At 38.2% G+C, this 18,172-nt stretch overlaps 1 protein-coding gene across 1 annotated transcript; it reads left to right on the top strand.

Annotated features, from left to right (window-relative positions):
• The first annotated feature begins 805 nt into the window (after positions 1-805).
• LOC130912357 (mitochondrial ribosome-associated GTPase 2-like) lies at positions 806-17,882 on the top strand. Its single transcript, XM_057830400.1, is given in 7 exon segments — positions 806-1,123; positions 1,126-1,163; positions 4,845-4,992; positions 5,068-5,183; positions 5,275-5,493; positions 13,338-13,476; positions 16,051-17,882. Coding segments are annotated over 7 exon segments (1,245 nt in total). The 5' UTR covers positions 806-936; the 3' UTR covers positions 16,449-17,882.
• Positions 17,883-18,172: the final 290 nt, after the last annotated feature.

The raw sequence follows: 18,172 nt of genomic DNA, 5'->3' as shown, positions 1-18,172 counted from the left end.
ATTGTCAGTTTAAGGTAATGTTTTGAACTACAAATGTGCATTGCTTGTGCTGTGTTTCACCAGTCATGAAAATTACATTTCTGTATCTACACGAGCTCTGTTTCTTGTATTCTTCTATTTATTGGTGCTAAAATTAGGGTGCGCGTCATACACGGGTACAATAATTTTCCCTAGATTTTTCAAGTAAATTTGGGGTGCACGTTATACACGGGTGTGCCTAATATTCGGCAAATTACGGTATGTTTTTTCAATGAAAAAAAAAAAACAGTTCAATCAGTTAATAGTAATTAATCTTTGATGTGAAAGATGTCATAGAATAAATAATGTAGTAATGCGTAAAACATGAAAGGTAACGTTGACCAGTGACTTTGAGTAATTACTCTAACAAAGAGGTAACTGAGTTACTAAGTTTTGGGGAGAAGTAATTTGTAACAAATTACTTTTTAAACAAAGATTAACAACACTTAAAATTACCCATATTGGTGCTCTGGACATATCTGGAACTAAATTCATGAATGAGAAGACTAATTTTGGGAGTCGTGACAACATTACAAGGGTGGAGAATTACAATGAATTTGTTTTTGTGGTCATTATTTTGTTGCATGGACTTGGGAAAACAATACCATTATTTTCGCATGCGCTGTGCTTTGATTGAAACAGTTCTCAAATGTTATATCGCCAACGACAGAACTGTTTTACCACTCTTGTTGGCTGTCATGCCTCCTACATACCTGAGGATGGCAGTAAAGTACAAAAAAAAAAAACACCTTGTCAATATTAGTTTTGTCTTTCCGTGTTTCCCGTAGTGATAGTTGACGTTTCTTCCGCTGAAGTCACATTGTTGATTTGTTTTCCTGAGCGGTAGGACATTATTGGATTTTTATGCCTAGAATAACTAAATGGAGCGATGCAAACGTCTGAGACCGAATCTTCGAAATGCTAGCTACATTTTTGAGTTTTCAGAGTCCTCTTCGGCTTCTTTTAGACCGAACTTTTGGACCCGCATGTCTTTTGGCTGGGAAGAGGCTCACCTTGTCAGCTTACCGTCTGCTTCCAGTGGCGTGGAGACAGAGAGTCCCCAGCAGATATATTGGCACTGCTACTCCACTGCATGCTAAAGCCCAATTCAACAGAAGAAGACGACAGTTTCCGAAAAGAAGCTGGTAGGTTTATAGGGTGAAGGTTTGGTCTCAAGGTTGGTAGGGACGGTACAACAGCATAACCTGTGTGTACACTTTTTGCTAGGGATGGGACATTAATAAGATCAAACCGGTTGGGTGAACGGGGGTCGGGGCTAAATTTTTCGCACATATACATTAAATAATGTTAATGATCAATGCAAAAATAAATCTATTGATTTATACTGTACTAACTTTCATGTGTATTGGTCAAGTGATACGCCGTTTGATTCAAACCTTTGTCATCAAAAACTACTTAAACAATTTGAAAACTTCCAGAATAAATGTCTGGATTTTATTGGCAAATTTAAATTGCAATATTTGAAAAGAAATTATATTAACATACTTACATGCATTTTACCTCGACTATGATTAATGTATAATTATCTGAAAAACAGCCACCACAAGTAACAGTCTTGCTGACAAATTCAATGATTACTTTGTCTCTATTGGTAGTAATATACCTAGTAAAATCAGTCAGCCTCAAGATGCCTCCTTTAGAGACTGTTTATCAGGTAACTAACTACCTGTGCTCTTTCTTCCTGAATCCAACTACCTATGATGAAGTGTATAAAACAATCATGAACATAACGAATTCAAATTCAGCTGCAGCAGATGGAATTTCAAAACAGAATTCAGGGTTCCCCCTAGGATTTTTTTTTTTTAAGCTGCGGTGGTGGGCTGCATCGGAGTCGGAACCGCCTCACCATGTCGTGCCACGGCAAAATTGCGTCATATCATGATTTTTTTTTTTTTTCACATTTTGTTTCCCCAAGAAGAACCATATTAAAGATCTATTTGAAATATTTCTTTAGCCAGGCTAATGTAGCTCACAACAACAGTACATGTAAGTAAAATGCGTAGCTGATTACAGCTACATTACCCTACGTGATAATACTTTTTTTTTCTTGAAGCAATAGTACTACTTACATCTCGTCCTCCTTTTTCATTTTTTGGCCGTAATATGTACTACATTAACACAATAATATTCATCCTTCTGTTAATGGACCAATGGCATAGGTTTGAATAGGGAAAAAATAAATGCCAGTCATCAGCCAATCAAACGTGAATTTGAGGAGAAAAAATAGACCGGAAAATTGAAAGACGTAAGTGTAAGTCTTAACATAATGAAAACAATTCATTTAATAATGGTAGGGTCAGTTCTATCCTTACAACATTTGGGAAGACAAAATCACACAAAATTACCTATATAACTGGACTCATTATTATATGCCAATAAGGTTGCTTAAAAGTTGGTGGGGACAATTTGAACATCCTGAAAAGTTGGTAGTGTTATGTCTAACTTGCAAACTTACGCTCTTGGGTTTGTCAGAAACTAATGGAAAACACTAATGGAAGGGTTGTTCCGATCATGTTTTTTTGCTCCCGATCCGATCCCGATCGTTTTAGTTTGAGTATCTGCCGATCCCGATATTTTCCGATCTGATTGCTTTTTTTTTTTTTTGCTCCCGATTCAATTCCAATCATTCCCGATGATTTTTCCCAATCATATACATTTTGGCAATGCATAAAGAAAAAAATGAATAAAACTCAGACGAATATACATTCAACATACAGTACATAAGTACTGTATTTGTTTATTATGACAATAAATCCTCAAGATGGCATTTACATTATTAACATTCTTTCTGTGAGAGGGATCCACGGATAGAAAGACTTTTGACTTTGTATATTGTGACTAAATATTGCCATCTAGTGTATTTGTTGAGCTTTCAGTAAATGTTACTGTAGTCATGCCCAAATGCGTGATGGGAAGTGGAACCATGACTGTGCGTAGTGCTACCAATTGATATATCTTCTCTGCGTTGGCAAATAACATAAAGTGTTAAGATGAAGATCAATTGCTACCTTGCTTTCCCACATTGCTTCCCATGATATTTCTAATCGTAGGGAGAGGGATTGTAAGGTTCTAGCCAATTATAAAAGGCTCCAAAGGCTGGCAAAATTCACGGCGCCATTACAGATTGAGCGCGACAATGCGTGAATGGGTCGTGCAGCGCATGCATTAATTGCGCTAAATATTATAACGTGGTACATTTTTTTGAAAAATTAATTACCGCCGTTATTAGGATAAATTTGATAACCCAACCTTAAGCCTAAACTAAAGACTCTGGAAGAGTGAAACATATGTCTGTAACGTTAAATACAATTGGAAAACGATTTAATAAAAAAATTAAAAAAAGAATATATTTATATATGTTCAGGGGTGCACATAAGTGGTCCGCATGCGTACTGGACGTAGACAAACGCGCTGGCCCTCAACGGCTTCCATACGCTTTTGCGGACCGATGGCTGACCACTGTATTTGCGGCGGACACGCGAAAATAACTTCTCAAAATGTCGAAGAGGCAGGCCACACTGAGTAATTACTTCCGTGTTCCCCCACCCCCGTCAAAAAACAGACAGACGACAGAGACGTCACCGGAGCTACCGAAAAAAAGGACTTTTGCTGAAAAGTGGCTACAGGAGGTTCCATGGCTAGAAGCATATGATGCTCGCACGGAAATGAGGTACAAGATGTGCCGTGAGAATCCCAATGTCGCCGATAAGAGCAGCGCATTTTATGTAGGGTCAAAGAATTTCAGCCATCCAAACTTTGAAAAGCACGAAAAAAACAGAGAGCATGTGGCAATTAAGCAAACTATCTATGTCAAACAGGACCCCACTCACCCTATGGACAAGTGACGGAATAGGGCGGAATAAAGGTAATGAACAGCTACATGCACTGACAAACGTGTTTTTGCTCGCATTTTACAAAGCTAAACATGCACGTTCAACGAGGTCTTATGAGGAGGACATCCCACTTTTAAAAAGGCTTGGAGTTAATGAGGGAGCTGCATAATGCCCTTTATTTTTAATTGGTGCTTTTTTTTTCTTTACATTTCACTTCAAAGTAATGGCAATTTTGTTGTGCCAGTTGATGTTAATCAAGCATTAATTGTTAATATAATTAATTAAAGTTAATTGGCTCTAAGTAAAGCTTGTCATAAATTTATCGCATCAGGCGGGTCGGCTTTCAAGCTCAATGAGGACCAAGTCACATCTCCAGGTCCTCCTCTGAGAACCTGGGCAAAAAAATTATGTGCACCCCTGTATATATTTTAAAAAATGCATGGCCGATATTTTTTTGCCGATTCCGATACTTTGAAAATGACGTGATTGGACCCGATCGATCGGCATCCCAATCAATCGGGATACCTCTAGAAAAGACTTTACCAAACAAAAGTGTCGCAAAAAAGGCCCCTTTGGCAGTACAGTGATTCTTGTCATATGTTCTAGAGTGGGAACCTCCTGGGTACCTCTCGCTATCATTTACAATGCAAGGCTCACGATAACGAGTATCTTACAATTTAAAAAAAGGATGTGAAATTCAAGCCAAGATATTATGCTTCCCTGTATTAAATAAATGACAATTTTAAGATGTTGATTGGAAGATAGTCATGAAAGCGTAAAATATATGGCAATCGACCCCATTCTACCTTATTTGTGAAGAATCCACCACTCTTTGGCACCCTCTGCTGCTGTATTGTTTACGATAACAAGTGAGACTTGTTCTCTCTTTACATTAAACTATTGGAGCAGAAGAAATGAAGTAGCAAAGATTTTATATTGGGTTGTGTGAATTTTGTTGTCGTTTATTCACAGACTCGCCACTTTGTTGACTACAAACGTGTGCGACTTGTAGCCGGTTCGGGTGGAAAATGGGCCTGCTGCTTTCACAGTGAGCCTCGGAAAGAGTGGGGTGGGCCTGATGGAGGAAATGGGGGTGATGGAGGAAAAATCTCCTTCAAGGGTGAGAAAATAGTTTCAAAATTTTAAAACCCAGACGTATTTTGAGTTAAAAGTCTGTCTTTCTTTTATAACTCAGCTGATCGAATGATCAAGTCTCTGGCTGAAGTAATTTCAGTATACACGGCAGAAGATGGACAACCCGGAGGGAGCAAGAACTGCTATGGTCGGAATGGACGCCCAACCATTATTTCTGTGAGATGAAACTGTACTTTTCAAGTTTCAACGAGCCGTCTTGGTTATTATAAATTACTGTGATCCTTTTTTTAAATTTTATTTTCTAAAGGTTCCAATTGGCACTGTAGTGAAGGAGCAAGGCAAGACACTAGTTGATCTTTCTGAGAATGGCCAAGTTTATCTGGCAGTATTTGGAGGGGCCGGAGGTAAAGGAAACAGGTTTTTTCTCTCCAATGAGAATCGCGCTCCAATGACTGCAACCCCTGGAACTGAGGGCCAAGAGAGAATCCTTCAATTAGAACTGCGCACGATGGCCCATGCTGGACTGGTAACAGCGTTATTCAGTTTGAAAGTGCATGCTTTTTGTCTTTGCAACAAGTCTGCAACTGTTTAAAGCCCAACTACAGTGCCCTCCATAATTATTGGCACCCCTGGTTTAGATGTGTTTTTTAGCTTCTAATAATTTTTTTAAAATTCAAATAATATGGGACCTTATTAGAAAAAAAAGAGGAAAAATCCAACCTTCAATACAAGTGCATTTATTGAGTGGGGAAAAAATCCCACATAAAGAAATAATGATTTGACATCAAATAATGTGTGTCACAGTTATTAGCACCCCTGGTGTTAATACTTTGTACAACCCCCTTTTGCCAACAAAACAAGGTCTGGGGACTGAGATGGCCATGGGAGGAGCTTGATTTTGTGTCTGGTGAACCATTTCTTTGTAGATTTGGCCATATGTTTGGGGTCATTGTCTTGCTGAAGGACCCAGTGATGACCCATCTTCAGCTTTCGGGCAGAGGGCAACAGATTTTGATTTAAAATGTCCTGGTATTTCAAAGCATTCATGATGCCATGCACCCTAACAAGGTTCCCAGGGCCTTTGGAAGCGAAACAGCCCCACAGCATCACTGACCCACCGCCATACTTCACATTGGGTGTGAGGTACTTTTCAGCATGCGCATCTTTCGTGGCACGCCAGACCCACTTAGAGTGTTTGGTTCCAAAAAGCTCAATCTTGGTCTCATCTTAATATGTAGGCTACATTAATTATCAAGCACACGGTCCCAGTTGAAGCGTGAAGACCGTCATGAATGCTTTGAAATACCTGGACATTTTAAATCAAAATCCTTTGCCCTCTGCCCAAAAGCTGAAGATGGGTCGTCACTGGGTCTTTCAGCAAGACAATGACCCTAAACGTATGGCCAAATCTACACAGAAAAGGTTCACCAGACACAAAATCAAGCTCCTCCCATGGCCATCTCAGTCCCTAGACCTTGTTTTGTTGGCAAAAGGGGGTTGTACGAAGTATTAACACCAGGGGTGCTAATAATTGTGACACACATTATTTGATGTCAAATAATTATTTCTTAATGTGGGATATTTTTCCCCACTGAATAAACGCACTTGTATTGAAGGTTGGATTTTTCTCTTTTTTTTCCATTAAGGTCCCATATTATTTGAATTTTTAAAAAATTATTAGAATGGTAAATGGTAAGCTATAAAACACATCTTAACCAGGGTTGCCAATAATTATGGAGGGCACTGTATCCTACTTTTTCACCCTATTTAACACAATTTTAAGAAAAAAATGTCCATTAAGTTTGTTGTTTGCAACTCAGTCCAAAATCAGGAGTTAAAACGAGCAGTTGAGAATTTCCAGGGTTTTCTACGTCAACCACACTTACACACGGTTGCCATTACTAATCGGACCGCTCCCGCTAGAAGTTTGACATGTTTAACTTTCGCTGGTCTTTCTTCTGATTGTTTGAATCATCTTCAGTGTCTAAAGCTGCGTCAGACCGGCCGCGTTTTTACGCGCAACATCACTTCACACACCCTACGTCCTTTGCCAAATGCTGTTTGTGTTCACACCAAACTTTACGTTGCCAAAGGTTGAAGTCCGCGTATCCCGAACAACTTATGGTTCATGTAACGTATATGAGTAATATAACAACTTTAATCTTATATTTTGACAGGTTTTTTCTCCTAATATTACTTAAATCTCCTAATATTGTGCCAAAATGTTTTGTGTTCATAAAAACTTTAGGTTGGTAAAAGTCTCAACTCGTGAAACAAAACAACTTCCGGTTCACATAACGTTAAAATACACAACAAAATGGCTGTAATCTCATAATATTATTATTTTAATTAGAAGTGGGAACCTAATGGTACCTCACGATACGATACGATTGGCGATACAAAGCTCACGATAACGATTATCTCACGCTATCACGATACAGTGATTATCGATATATTGGTCAGAAATTTGATACATGATATTCTACGATACAACTGTTGAAACGAAACAAAAAGATATTTAAAAAATAAACAACAGTGCTGTAGGTGTCAGTCAGCAGTTGAGCTTGGATTGGGCCAATGATGAAATTGGTGGGTCTTTTCTATGTATATGACCTTTGTTGCCAAAAGCATTGGTTTGAACACTTCCACCATCTGCTTCAGCATTTAAGATGTCGGACTCAGTCAGTCACATTCTTCCTCACCTTAAAAACAACAAAATAAAATAAAAAAAATTAGTTACTTAATAGCTTTTGAGTTTAATCTTGACTTTTTTTTGTGTTGAAGGTATAGAGTGAATTTAAAAAATATTAATTGAATGTATAGAAATTAAAAATGCAATAATTACCTACTTTTAATATGTAGGCTACATTAATTATCATGCACATCACCTTATATATCTTGGAAGCTATTCAAACCCTTTTTATAGTTTATTGTATCAAAATGGCTGTAATAACAGTTTGTGTAGTAAACTAGATTGAAAGTGGTTCTCAAATAATATCAAATAAATCAGTGGACTCATGTAGGCTTGTTCGATATTCATTTTCATCCAGTTTAGGGTCCTGGTTTATTTTATATTATTCAACACCAAATGTCATCAAAATAATACATGTAAATTAAAAAATCAATTACATTGCAAAACTTTCTTACCTGAAGTGATGAAAGTGAAGCACTCCGTCACCAGCTGCCAGTGGACCTTATTTTTGTTTGACAATTCTTGAATACAGCAAAGTCCTTGTTCACCTTACTTCCTTTCTTGTTGGTGTAAAATCTAAAGTGTGTCCACATGTGTGATTTGTAGCAATATTTTTCTCTTTTTCCTCCACAGTTCTAACGAAAATTATTTTTTTTCCAATCCACTTGGAGCTTCCTCTCTTCTTCTCTAGACGACTTGTGCGCACTTTACCTTCACCGCTACTCTTGAGCGCCCCGAGTGGACCGCCAAGGAATTGCTCAACAAACATTTAGCAGTTTACAGCATCCATACTCCATTGTTTGGCCAATCTGTCAAATAAAAGTTTCGATACTTGGCGGGAGCATATCGATAACCAATCGGGTTGCAAAATATCGCGATATATCGCTGTATCGAGATATTGTCACACTCTTAATTTTACTCCTTAATTTTACAATATATGACTTAATTCTCATAATGTGGCAACTTTTATTTCCTAATATTTTGACTGTTCTCGTAGTCTTATATTTTTTTCTTTCTTTCTTAAGACATTTGTTGACCTTAATGAAGCTGGCCCCCTATCAGACACAAATGTATATAAAAATGTCAAATGTTCAAATGTGCTTGTTTGTGCTGTAAAGTTTCGTTTTTGCAGCTTTTGTTTTTGAGATATTTAAAATTCTTCTATAGGTCAATTTGAGGTCAACCAGCCCACCATTTTGTTTAAAAATGGCTAAAAATGGTATTGATCGTTTATTCTTCATTTGTGCTGTAAAATTTTTGGTTTGTGCTGCTATCATTTTAGAGATATAGGGATATTAATTTTGAGTGATGATGTCAATCGCAGCCTCTCCGTCGCGGCCGACGGAGCGTACTAACTCTCTCAATAACAGAGGGATGTCCCAACATCGAGCACAAACAAATTGAACCCCTTCAGGTCCATTTAGCAGTAAATGGGAGGCTGGGAGTCACATCATCACTCGAAATTAATGTCTCAAGCCTAGTGATATGACTAAAATTGTCATCACGATAAAAATGTTCTTGTAAGCCGAACGCTTTTCTCTTTCAAATCAAGTCTGCTTTTTGCTCCTTAGTGAAAGTTGACAAAACCAGATGCTGCTTTAACCAATCTTTAATGTCAGAACAAATGTGAATGGTGACTAACTACTGCACAGCATTCCACAAAATTAAATGTTAACTGAATGCAGAACATTTCACATGAGTTAATCAAAATGCACAACATTGCACAAAATCTTGGTGGAATCCCACTCGTGCTCATCAGTCTTCTGGGGAGTTCCTTTCGTTCCCACCATAAAAATCTGCGGTGAAAAAAAAATGTGATATCATTCCGCCCTGCTTGCCTAAAAAGCCTGTTCCCTGCAGAGCTGCTGGATTACAAGTGTTACTGTTCATACTAAAATAGTGCAATGGTAAGTTTTAATAACGTTATCCTGAAAACAAAGCCAACACTATTGATTGAATGGGTCATCAATGATTTTCATGCGTGCATACAGTGGGGGGAACAAGTATTTGATACACTGCCGATTTTGCTGGTTTTCCCACTTGCAAAGCATGTAGAGGTCTGTAATTTGTATCATAAGTTCTCTTCAACTGTAAGAGACGGAATATAATACAAAAAACAAAAACAAAATCATGTTGTATGATTTTTAAATAATAAATTTGCATTTAATTGCATGAAATAAGCATTTGATACATCACAAAAATCGAACTTAATATTTGGTACAGAAACCTTTGTTTGTTATTACAGATACCAAACGTTTCCTGTAGCCCTTGACAAGGTTTGCACACACTGCAGCAGGGATTTTGGCCCACTCCTCCATGCAGATCTTCTCCAGAGCCTTCAGGTTTCGGGGCTGCTGCCGGGCAACACGGACTTTCAGCTCCCTCCATAGATTTTCTATCGGGTTCAGATCTGGTTACTGGCTAGGCCACTCCAGGACCTTAAGATGCTTCTTACGGAGCCACTCTTTAGTTGCCTTGGCTGTGTGCTTTGGGTCGTTGTCATGCTGGAAGACCCAGCCACGACCCATCTTCAGGGCTCTCACTGAAGGAAGGAGGTTGTCAGCCAAGATCTGGCGATACATAGCCCCATCCATCCTCCCCTCAATACGGTGCATTCGTCCTGTACCCTTGGCAGAGAAGCAGCCCCAAAAAATGTTTCCTCCTCCATGTTTCACGGTTGGGATGGTGTTCGGGATGGTGTTCTTGGGGTTGTACTCATCCTTCTTTTTCTTCCAAACACGACGAGCCGAGTTTAGACCAAAAAGTTCAATTTTTGTCTCATCCATCCGACCACATGACCTTCTCCCATTGCTCCTCTGGATCATCCAGATGGTCAGTGGCAAACTTCAGACGTGTCTGGACATGCACTGGCTTCAGCAGCAGGACCTAGCGTGTGCTGTAGGATTTTAAGCCGTGACGCCGTAATGTGTTTCCGATGGTTTTCTTCGAGACTGTGGTTCCAGCTCTCTTCAGGTCATTGACCAGGTCCTGCCGTGTAGTTCTGGGGTGATCCCTCACCTTCCTCATGATCAGTGATGCCCCACGAGGTGAGATCTTGCATGGAGCCCCAGAACGAGGCAGATTGACCGTCAATTTGAACTTCTTCCATTTTCTAATAATCGCTCCAACAGTTGTTACCTTATCACCAAGCTGCTTGCTTATTTTCCTGTGGCCCATCCCAGCCTTGTGCAGGTCTATTATTTTATCCCTGATGTCCTTACACAGCTCTTTGGTCTTGGCCATTGTGCAGAGGTTGGAGTTTGTTTGTTTGAGCATGTGAACAGGTGTCTTTTATACAGGTAACAAGTTCAAACAGGTGCGGTTACTTCCGGTAATGAGTGGAGAACAGGAGGGGTTCTTAAAAAAGAACTAAGAGCTGAAATATTTACTAGTTGGTAATGTATCAAATACTTATTTTATGCAGTTAAATACAAATTTATTATTTAAAAATTATACAATGTGATTTTCTGGATTTTTGTATTAGATTCCGTCCCTCACAGTTGAAGAGAACTTATGATACAAATTACAGACCTCTACATCGCTTGCAAGTGGGAAAACCAGCAAAATCGGCAGTGTATCAAATACTTGTTCTCCCCACTGTATGTTGTTTTTTATTGGCATGCTGAGCAGGCGCCATTGACTTGCACTAGCTTAGCCACTGTGGAGCCCTGAAACTAACAAATAACTGACAAACTGCATGGAATTTTTTTAAATCAACTCCACCGACTAATTAAACCCCCACTAACTCGAAGATGAAGCCTTATGTCAAAATTCTGAACTTCCCCTTTAAGGTGCCTGACAATTTCAGCAATATAAATACACAAAAGGAAACGTTCCGTTTAAAAAAAATGTTACAAATAAACAAGACAGCCATTGCTTGGAAGGTTACAGGCCAGAAAAATAAGTCTGTCCACAGTATCAGGCTTCAATGCTGCTCTGTGACGGATCACAATGATCCCTCTTGGACCGAGTACCCTCTCTGAGCTAGCGTTCACACCGCATCAGCGCCCCCGTTGTCTACGGTGTTTGGGTGGTGTAGTTACACATTAAATCTATCGACTTATATTGAACGTTTTTATTATTTATGTTGACAAAAATTATATGGCGATGATTATCGTTTTATCGCCCAGGGTTACTCAAGCTCCCAATTTACTGTAAAATGTACACGAAGGGGTGCCAAGTGTTTGTGCTATGGTTGCGCTAGCTGTTGGGACACCCCTTATTCAGAGAGTTGGTACGCTCCATCAGCTGGATACGGAAAAGCTGTGAGTGATGTCATCACTCAAAATTAATATCTCAATATTTTTTAAGCGAAGGCAGCACAAACAAAAGTTTTTACAGCACAAACGTAGCATAAACGAATGGTACCATTTTGGATCCATTTTGCAATAAATAGGGGGCTGTGTGAAGTCATCACACAAAACTAATGTCTCAAAAACAATAGCATAAACAAAAATGTTTACAGCACAAACCAGCACACACAAAGAATAAACGATTGACACCATATTTAGCAATTCTTAATCATGGGGGGGCTGGTTGACCTCAAATTGACCTATACAAGAATTGACAATATCTTAACGTTAGCAATATAAACAAAACTATTTACAGCACAAACAGGAACAAACGTAGCACAAATGATTGCCACCATTTATAAATTTGCATCTGGTGAGGGGCCAACTTCACGGAGGTCTTTTGTTGACTGTATGTTGGGGAAGGTTCCCAGCCGTCTCCAGCAACTGAAGTCACGTGAATGAGAAAACGTATTTGATTGTCTGCTTCCTAGCCGTCGCTGTTGTCGGTCGCAGAAAGATCAATTGAGCCATCTCAGCGCCAAAATTTTCACGCGCAGGGTGCGGCCTATCTGGTCGAACTGACGACGTTGCGCAATTACATTGACTTTGAATGAGAATCCGTCGTGTGACGATGAAAAAAAAAACTGCATCCTGTCTAAACACAGCTTAAAGCTGTGGGGACTCAGTTTCAACAGTGTCGTGAACCAAAACTACTATGGTGTTTTTCCGCCTTTGCACGTCGCCCCTGTGGCGGAGCCTCTATGTGAGAGACAGATTCGTTTTAATGGGGAAAAGTTATACGTTTGTTCACACCATATACACAATGTTTGTTTCACAAACTTAGCCCAGTTCACTGGAGGTTTTGCCAATGAAGTTATACTTGTAGCTGGAGCTATATCTGAAATTTGACCCCCACCCCCTCCCCAAAAAAACTTAAAAATGTCAGCGATATGTTTATTTTCCTTGAGAAATTGGTTCACAAAATATTAGTGCAAGTATATGACTGGGAACAAGTGCTTTTTCAGTGGCTGTGATGGGAGATAAAAAGGTTGAAATGTCAAATGTTGAAAGATTGAATGTCATACATTGGCAAGTTGCTTAACTAATCAAAGGACTGGTTTGCTGTGATGTCAATCATTCACTTCAGAATTTGACACCAAACTAAAAAGGATTGGTTTGTTGAGAGATCAATCATTCCCCTCATGAATGAGCCTCAGAAAACGAGACATTTTGGAAACAGCACAGAAGGTGCGTCTATTTAAAAGCCTTGAGGTTTTTGGAGCAATCAGTTGCACGTAGCGATTTTAGATGATTAAAAACATTTAAATTTAAGTTATAATAGGATAATACTTGGGCTCTAATTTAAACACATTTTGTATTTATTAGGTCGGTTTTCCAAATGCTGGCAAATCCTCTCTATTGAGAGCCATCTCCAATGCCAGGCCTGCTGTGGCTGCTTACCCTTTCACAACTCTCAACCCACATGTCGGGATTGTAAAATACAGAGATCATGAGCAAGTTGCAGGTAGGTGAGATAACACGAGTATTTTTTTTTTACATTTTGGTTATTGTATGATGGTAACAGATCTTGCTGTGTTTGTAGTTCAATCTTCTTCAAATTGTGTGGAAGCAGAATCAAGATTTTGCCAATTAATCATAAATAACAGTACAGGGTTTCCCCCAGTGCTTCCGCCAGTTTTTCCCTTGCATTTTGTTATTTTATTTTACTGTTAAAGTGACCAGTAATTGTTTTAAATAAATCACTGGGATTTATTTTAAGTGAAAACAAATGTATATATATGTACACAGTGTTGTCAGTAACGCGTTACTAAAGTCAGTTTCCTTAACTCATTCACTCCCAGCCATTTTCACAGAAGCCACCCCCTTTGCTCCGGGCTGTATTAGTGGATTTTGACTGATTTTGCAAGGACCACATAAAATTCTGTTCTATTGCTATATAAACGTGGAACCCACCAAAAGAAAGATTTGACTCTCTTTCAGCAGGGAAAAAAGTTAGTTCATATCGTTTTCCATTCTTTAGAAATCAGCATTAGAAAATAGCTCAGTTTGAGCGATTTTCCAATTTATGATGAGAAAACAGAGGAATTTAGCTTTTTGTAAAAGCATACATTTCAAACATAACTTTGACTTTAACACAGCTATTTTTTGCTTTTGTGACATCTGAATAATGTTTTTCTTCTACAAAATAACATAAACAACAAGACAAATAGAGCTTTTGATAGCAAGGTAACAATGTATTTACACATAACTATTGAACTGAGAGATGACGCTGTTGTGGCCGCGGCTGTATCGGCAGACTGGGTAAATTTTTCCCTCATTATCACCTGTCTCATCAAGATGGATTTTTTTTTAATGTTTCCTTTGTAGTGACCACTACCTCATAACAGAATTCACCTAGGGAAAAGAAAACGTAAAAGACGTATAAATACGTTTTTGGGACATTGAAATAATTAAAAATAGAACGTATTTATACATTTTTAGGAGCAAATGAGTTAATGTCTGTGCGTTACTATTTTGTTATTGCCTCATAATGTATGTTGAATGAAGAATACTAGTCATGTACGAAGAGCATTTCTAATAGAAATGTTACTCTTGCGTTCGGAAGTGACATCACATGTCACGTCTTTTTCATCGGAGAACAAAAAAAAACTGTTCACGGTTATTACCATGCCGTGTGAGCTGCGCTGAGAGTGCGGCCAAAACAATAGCCTAGCTACCTCGTCAAGACGCGACTAATGACTAATGACCGAGCCAGGAGAGATACTACAAACGGCTGCATTTGCTCACTGGAAACACAGCCATTACTTCACAACTCTGTCCTGTGAAGATGAAAAAAAATATCTGTCTGCATTGCAAACTTTGCGCTGGCTCAAAAACACTGTGGAGTGATAAAAATTTTACATCCAATTCAAGAACCTTTTGGAATTACAGCACAACGCATTAAAACTCAAAGCAAAGCCTACAGGTAATGAGAGCACTTCTACAGTTTGTAACCAGGCTTTACTTACATTTTATAGTTACAGTTTGTAACCATAGGCGGAGTTTGACTTTTTGGGGAGTGTGGGGTGGAGGGGCCCGAAATTTTGGCCTTTACTGTACATATATACACCTAAACACTTCTTGTTCAATTCTCGGTTCAAGCTCAGCTGTTGTTGAAGCTTTTGAAAGCTTAGGTTTAGAGAAATTCTAAATATCTTCCCTCAGCTGTAGTTTTGGCTAAGCAAAGCAAAGGACCATCCCTAAGGTGCTTGTCACATGATCTGTTCGAAAGATCATTTTGACAGATTATGAAATACTACTGTAGGATTCTTTTTTCATTCATTTTTACTGTTTGTTTTCTTGCTTTAACGCTTTTATTGACAATATTTTAACGGCTAGGTCTTTATTTCAAAGGGGAAGTTCTGAATTTTTGACATTAGGCCTAATCTTCGAGTTGGCAGGGGTCCTTGGAGTTGATTTGAACAAATTCTGTGTAGTTTGTCAGTCATTTGTTAGTTCCAGGACTCCGGAGTGGCTAATCTAGCGCGCGTCAACAATGGTTGAAATCAACTCCATCGACTAATTAAACCCCGCTAACTCGAAGATTAAGCCTCATGTGAAAGATTTGGATTTTCTCCTTTAAATTCAATTCTCGGAAAGTCAATTACATGTGATGACATTTTTCTGTTGTCATTCCTATGTTGAGTTAGCAAAGGGGGGAAATTGGTCAAAAGTAACTGATAAATTACTTTTAAAGTAACTTAGTTACTTTGATTATGAAGTGATCAGTAAAGTAACTAGATTACTTTTTTGAGGCGTAATCAGTAATTACTTTTTCAAGTAATCGGTGACAACACTGTATATATATTTTAATGTTGTTTGTTAAAGCTGTATTAACACTTTTTTTTTTTTTTTCTCAAAAACATGAGTTTTCTGGGGGAACTATTCCTGTAAATAACCTTTAAGAAATAGTATACAGGATTTTACAGGTATACACGATTTTGTGTACTTATAGTTTGTGTAAAAATACTGTACTTTCCAAATGCATTATTAAACGTAAATGACATGCTTTTAAAAATATCGGTGCTGTCTGATACAGTTGCTGACATCCCAGGCATCATTCAAGGAGCACACCTAAATCGAGGGTTGGGCATCTCTTTCCTGCGGCACATTGAGCGTTGCCGATTCCTCCTCTTTGTTCTGGACTTGTCCTCTCCAGACCCCTGGAGCCAGCTCCAACACCTGCACTATGAACTGGATCAGTATGACCCTGGTCTGTCTCGGCGGCCTCATGCCATCATAGCAAACAAAATAGACCTACCCCAAGCCCGGGAGAACTTAAAGACTTTAAAGAGCCATGTAACTCAGAGAATCATTCCTGTGTCAGCTGTGACAGGGCAGAACACAGAAGAACTCATCCTTCACCTTAGAGAGCTTTATGATGGCTATCTACATGGAAATGGTAGCACAGAGAAAGGAAAGATCGTCAGGTGGTGATAAGAATGCTGCAAAGTTTGTCAGAAAGGTTCCCGTATCAGTGTCACCAAAGATTGAAATTGAAATTTCAAACCAAGAATACATTAATCGTAAGGATCATAATTTGATTTTTTAAAAACTTTTTATTTATTTTTTGTGACCCTAACCCTGGAAATTTAGTCACACCTGTTTATATGAGTGTTCAGCTATTGAATAAATGTAAACGAACAAATGTTGGAAATTTTTGTTTTGTGAATTCATGCAGTTTAGGATGCAACACATTCCACATTTTTATTTCAGTATTTACTGTATAAGCTTTTCATACGTTGTCCACAATGGCAAAAAAAAAAAAAAGAGTAAACTTAAAAAGCAAGTATGCAACCCATATCTTGCAAATAAAAAATACCGTGATCCCTCGCTACTTCACGCTTCAAACTTCACGCCCTCAGTCCATCGCGGATTTAATAAAAAAAAAAAAAAAAAGCATTATAAAATGTTAAGATGTATACGTGTACAAATCATTGTTTTTATACAAATAATTGTTACATTTGCAGTCCTTAAAAAACATTTATAAAAATAAACATAAGGATGTTTTTTTTTTTTTTTAATACTTTGGGGGGGTCCCCATTAACCGCGAAAAATGAGGGATCACTGTCGATGCATGCATTACTGTAAGAATTGCCTGCATATGGCAGAGGCCACCCCCCCTTTCCTCAGGCAAATCATAAAATGTGTGTTTATATATATAGCAGAAAATACAGACAAGGCTGAAAAAACATTTTCTGCTCTTGGACCCCTCTATAAAACAAACTACTGTATTTTAAGCCAAAAGAATTGTTGTCTCTGACAGAATAATAGCAGATTCATGGCGCATTAAGTCCCCGAACTATTTTTAATTTGTCCGTTTTACCCTGAAAACCCCCGTTTACAGACATCGCGCAAGCGCTTGTTTCAACCCAGCCATAAAAAGAAGGTATGCAATTATATTTATTATTCAAAATGTCATTTTTAACTTAGAATCATTAATTGATGTCTACTATTTCGTTTAAAAAAAAAAAAACCCTAAAAAAAATTATTTACTTGCATATTTTAAAGTTTTAAACGAATTGTCACAATGAAAAAATTGGCATCTGTAAAAATGTCAAGGATATCTCTACCTCATAACTATCACTTAATTGTATTTTTTTCGTTGCTGTCGCATTTTCCCCAATATTTTAATGATAAATAATTGATCCAAACAAAGAAAAATTGGGAAAAAAAATAAATAAAATTTAAATAATAAAATTAAAATTAAAAGGGTAAATATATGAAAATCTCGATTACTCCTTGACGTCTGCGATTTCTGCATCGCGACGCTTGTTATATTACCATGTTTCACCCATAAAATCCGGAAAAAAATCCAGTTTTGGCCACTCACATCTGTGCCATGACACTCGATGATACAGTGCCTTGCAAAAGTATTCGGCCCCCTTGAACCTTGCAACCTTTCGCCACATTTCAGGCTTCAAACATAAAGATATAAAATTTTATTTTTTTGTCAAGAATCAACAACAAGTGGGACACAGTCGTGAAGTGGAACAAAATTTATTGGATAATTTAAACTTTTTTAACAAATAAAAAACTGAAAAGTGGGGCGTGCAATATTATTCGGCCCCCTTGCGTTAATACTTTGTAGCGCCACCTTTTGCTCCAATTACAGCTGCAGGTCGCTTGGGGTATGTTTCTATCAGTTTTGCACATCGAGA

This window comes from Corythoichthys intestinalis, chromosome 2 (assembly GCF_030265065.1).
Source record: "Corythoichthys intestinalis isolate RoL2023-P3 chromosome 2, ASM3026506v1, whole genome shotgun sequence".
In the NCBI taxonomy this organism is placed as follows: Eukaryota; Metazoa; Chordata; class Actinopteri; order Syngnathiformes; family Syngnathidae; genus Corythoichthys; species Corythoichthys intestinalis.
The sequence above is the reverse complement of the archived record's forward strand: the minus strand, read 5'-3'. Positions and strand labels throughout refer to the sequence as shown.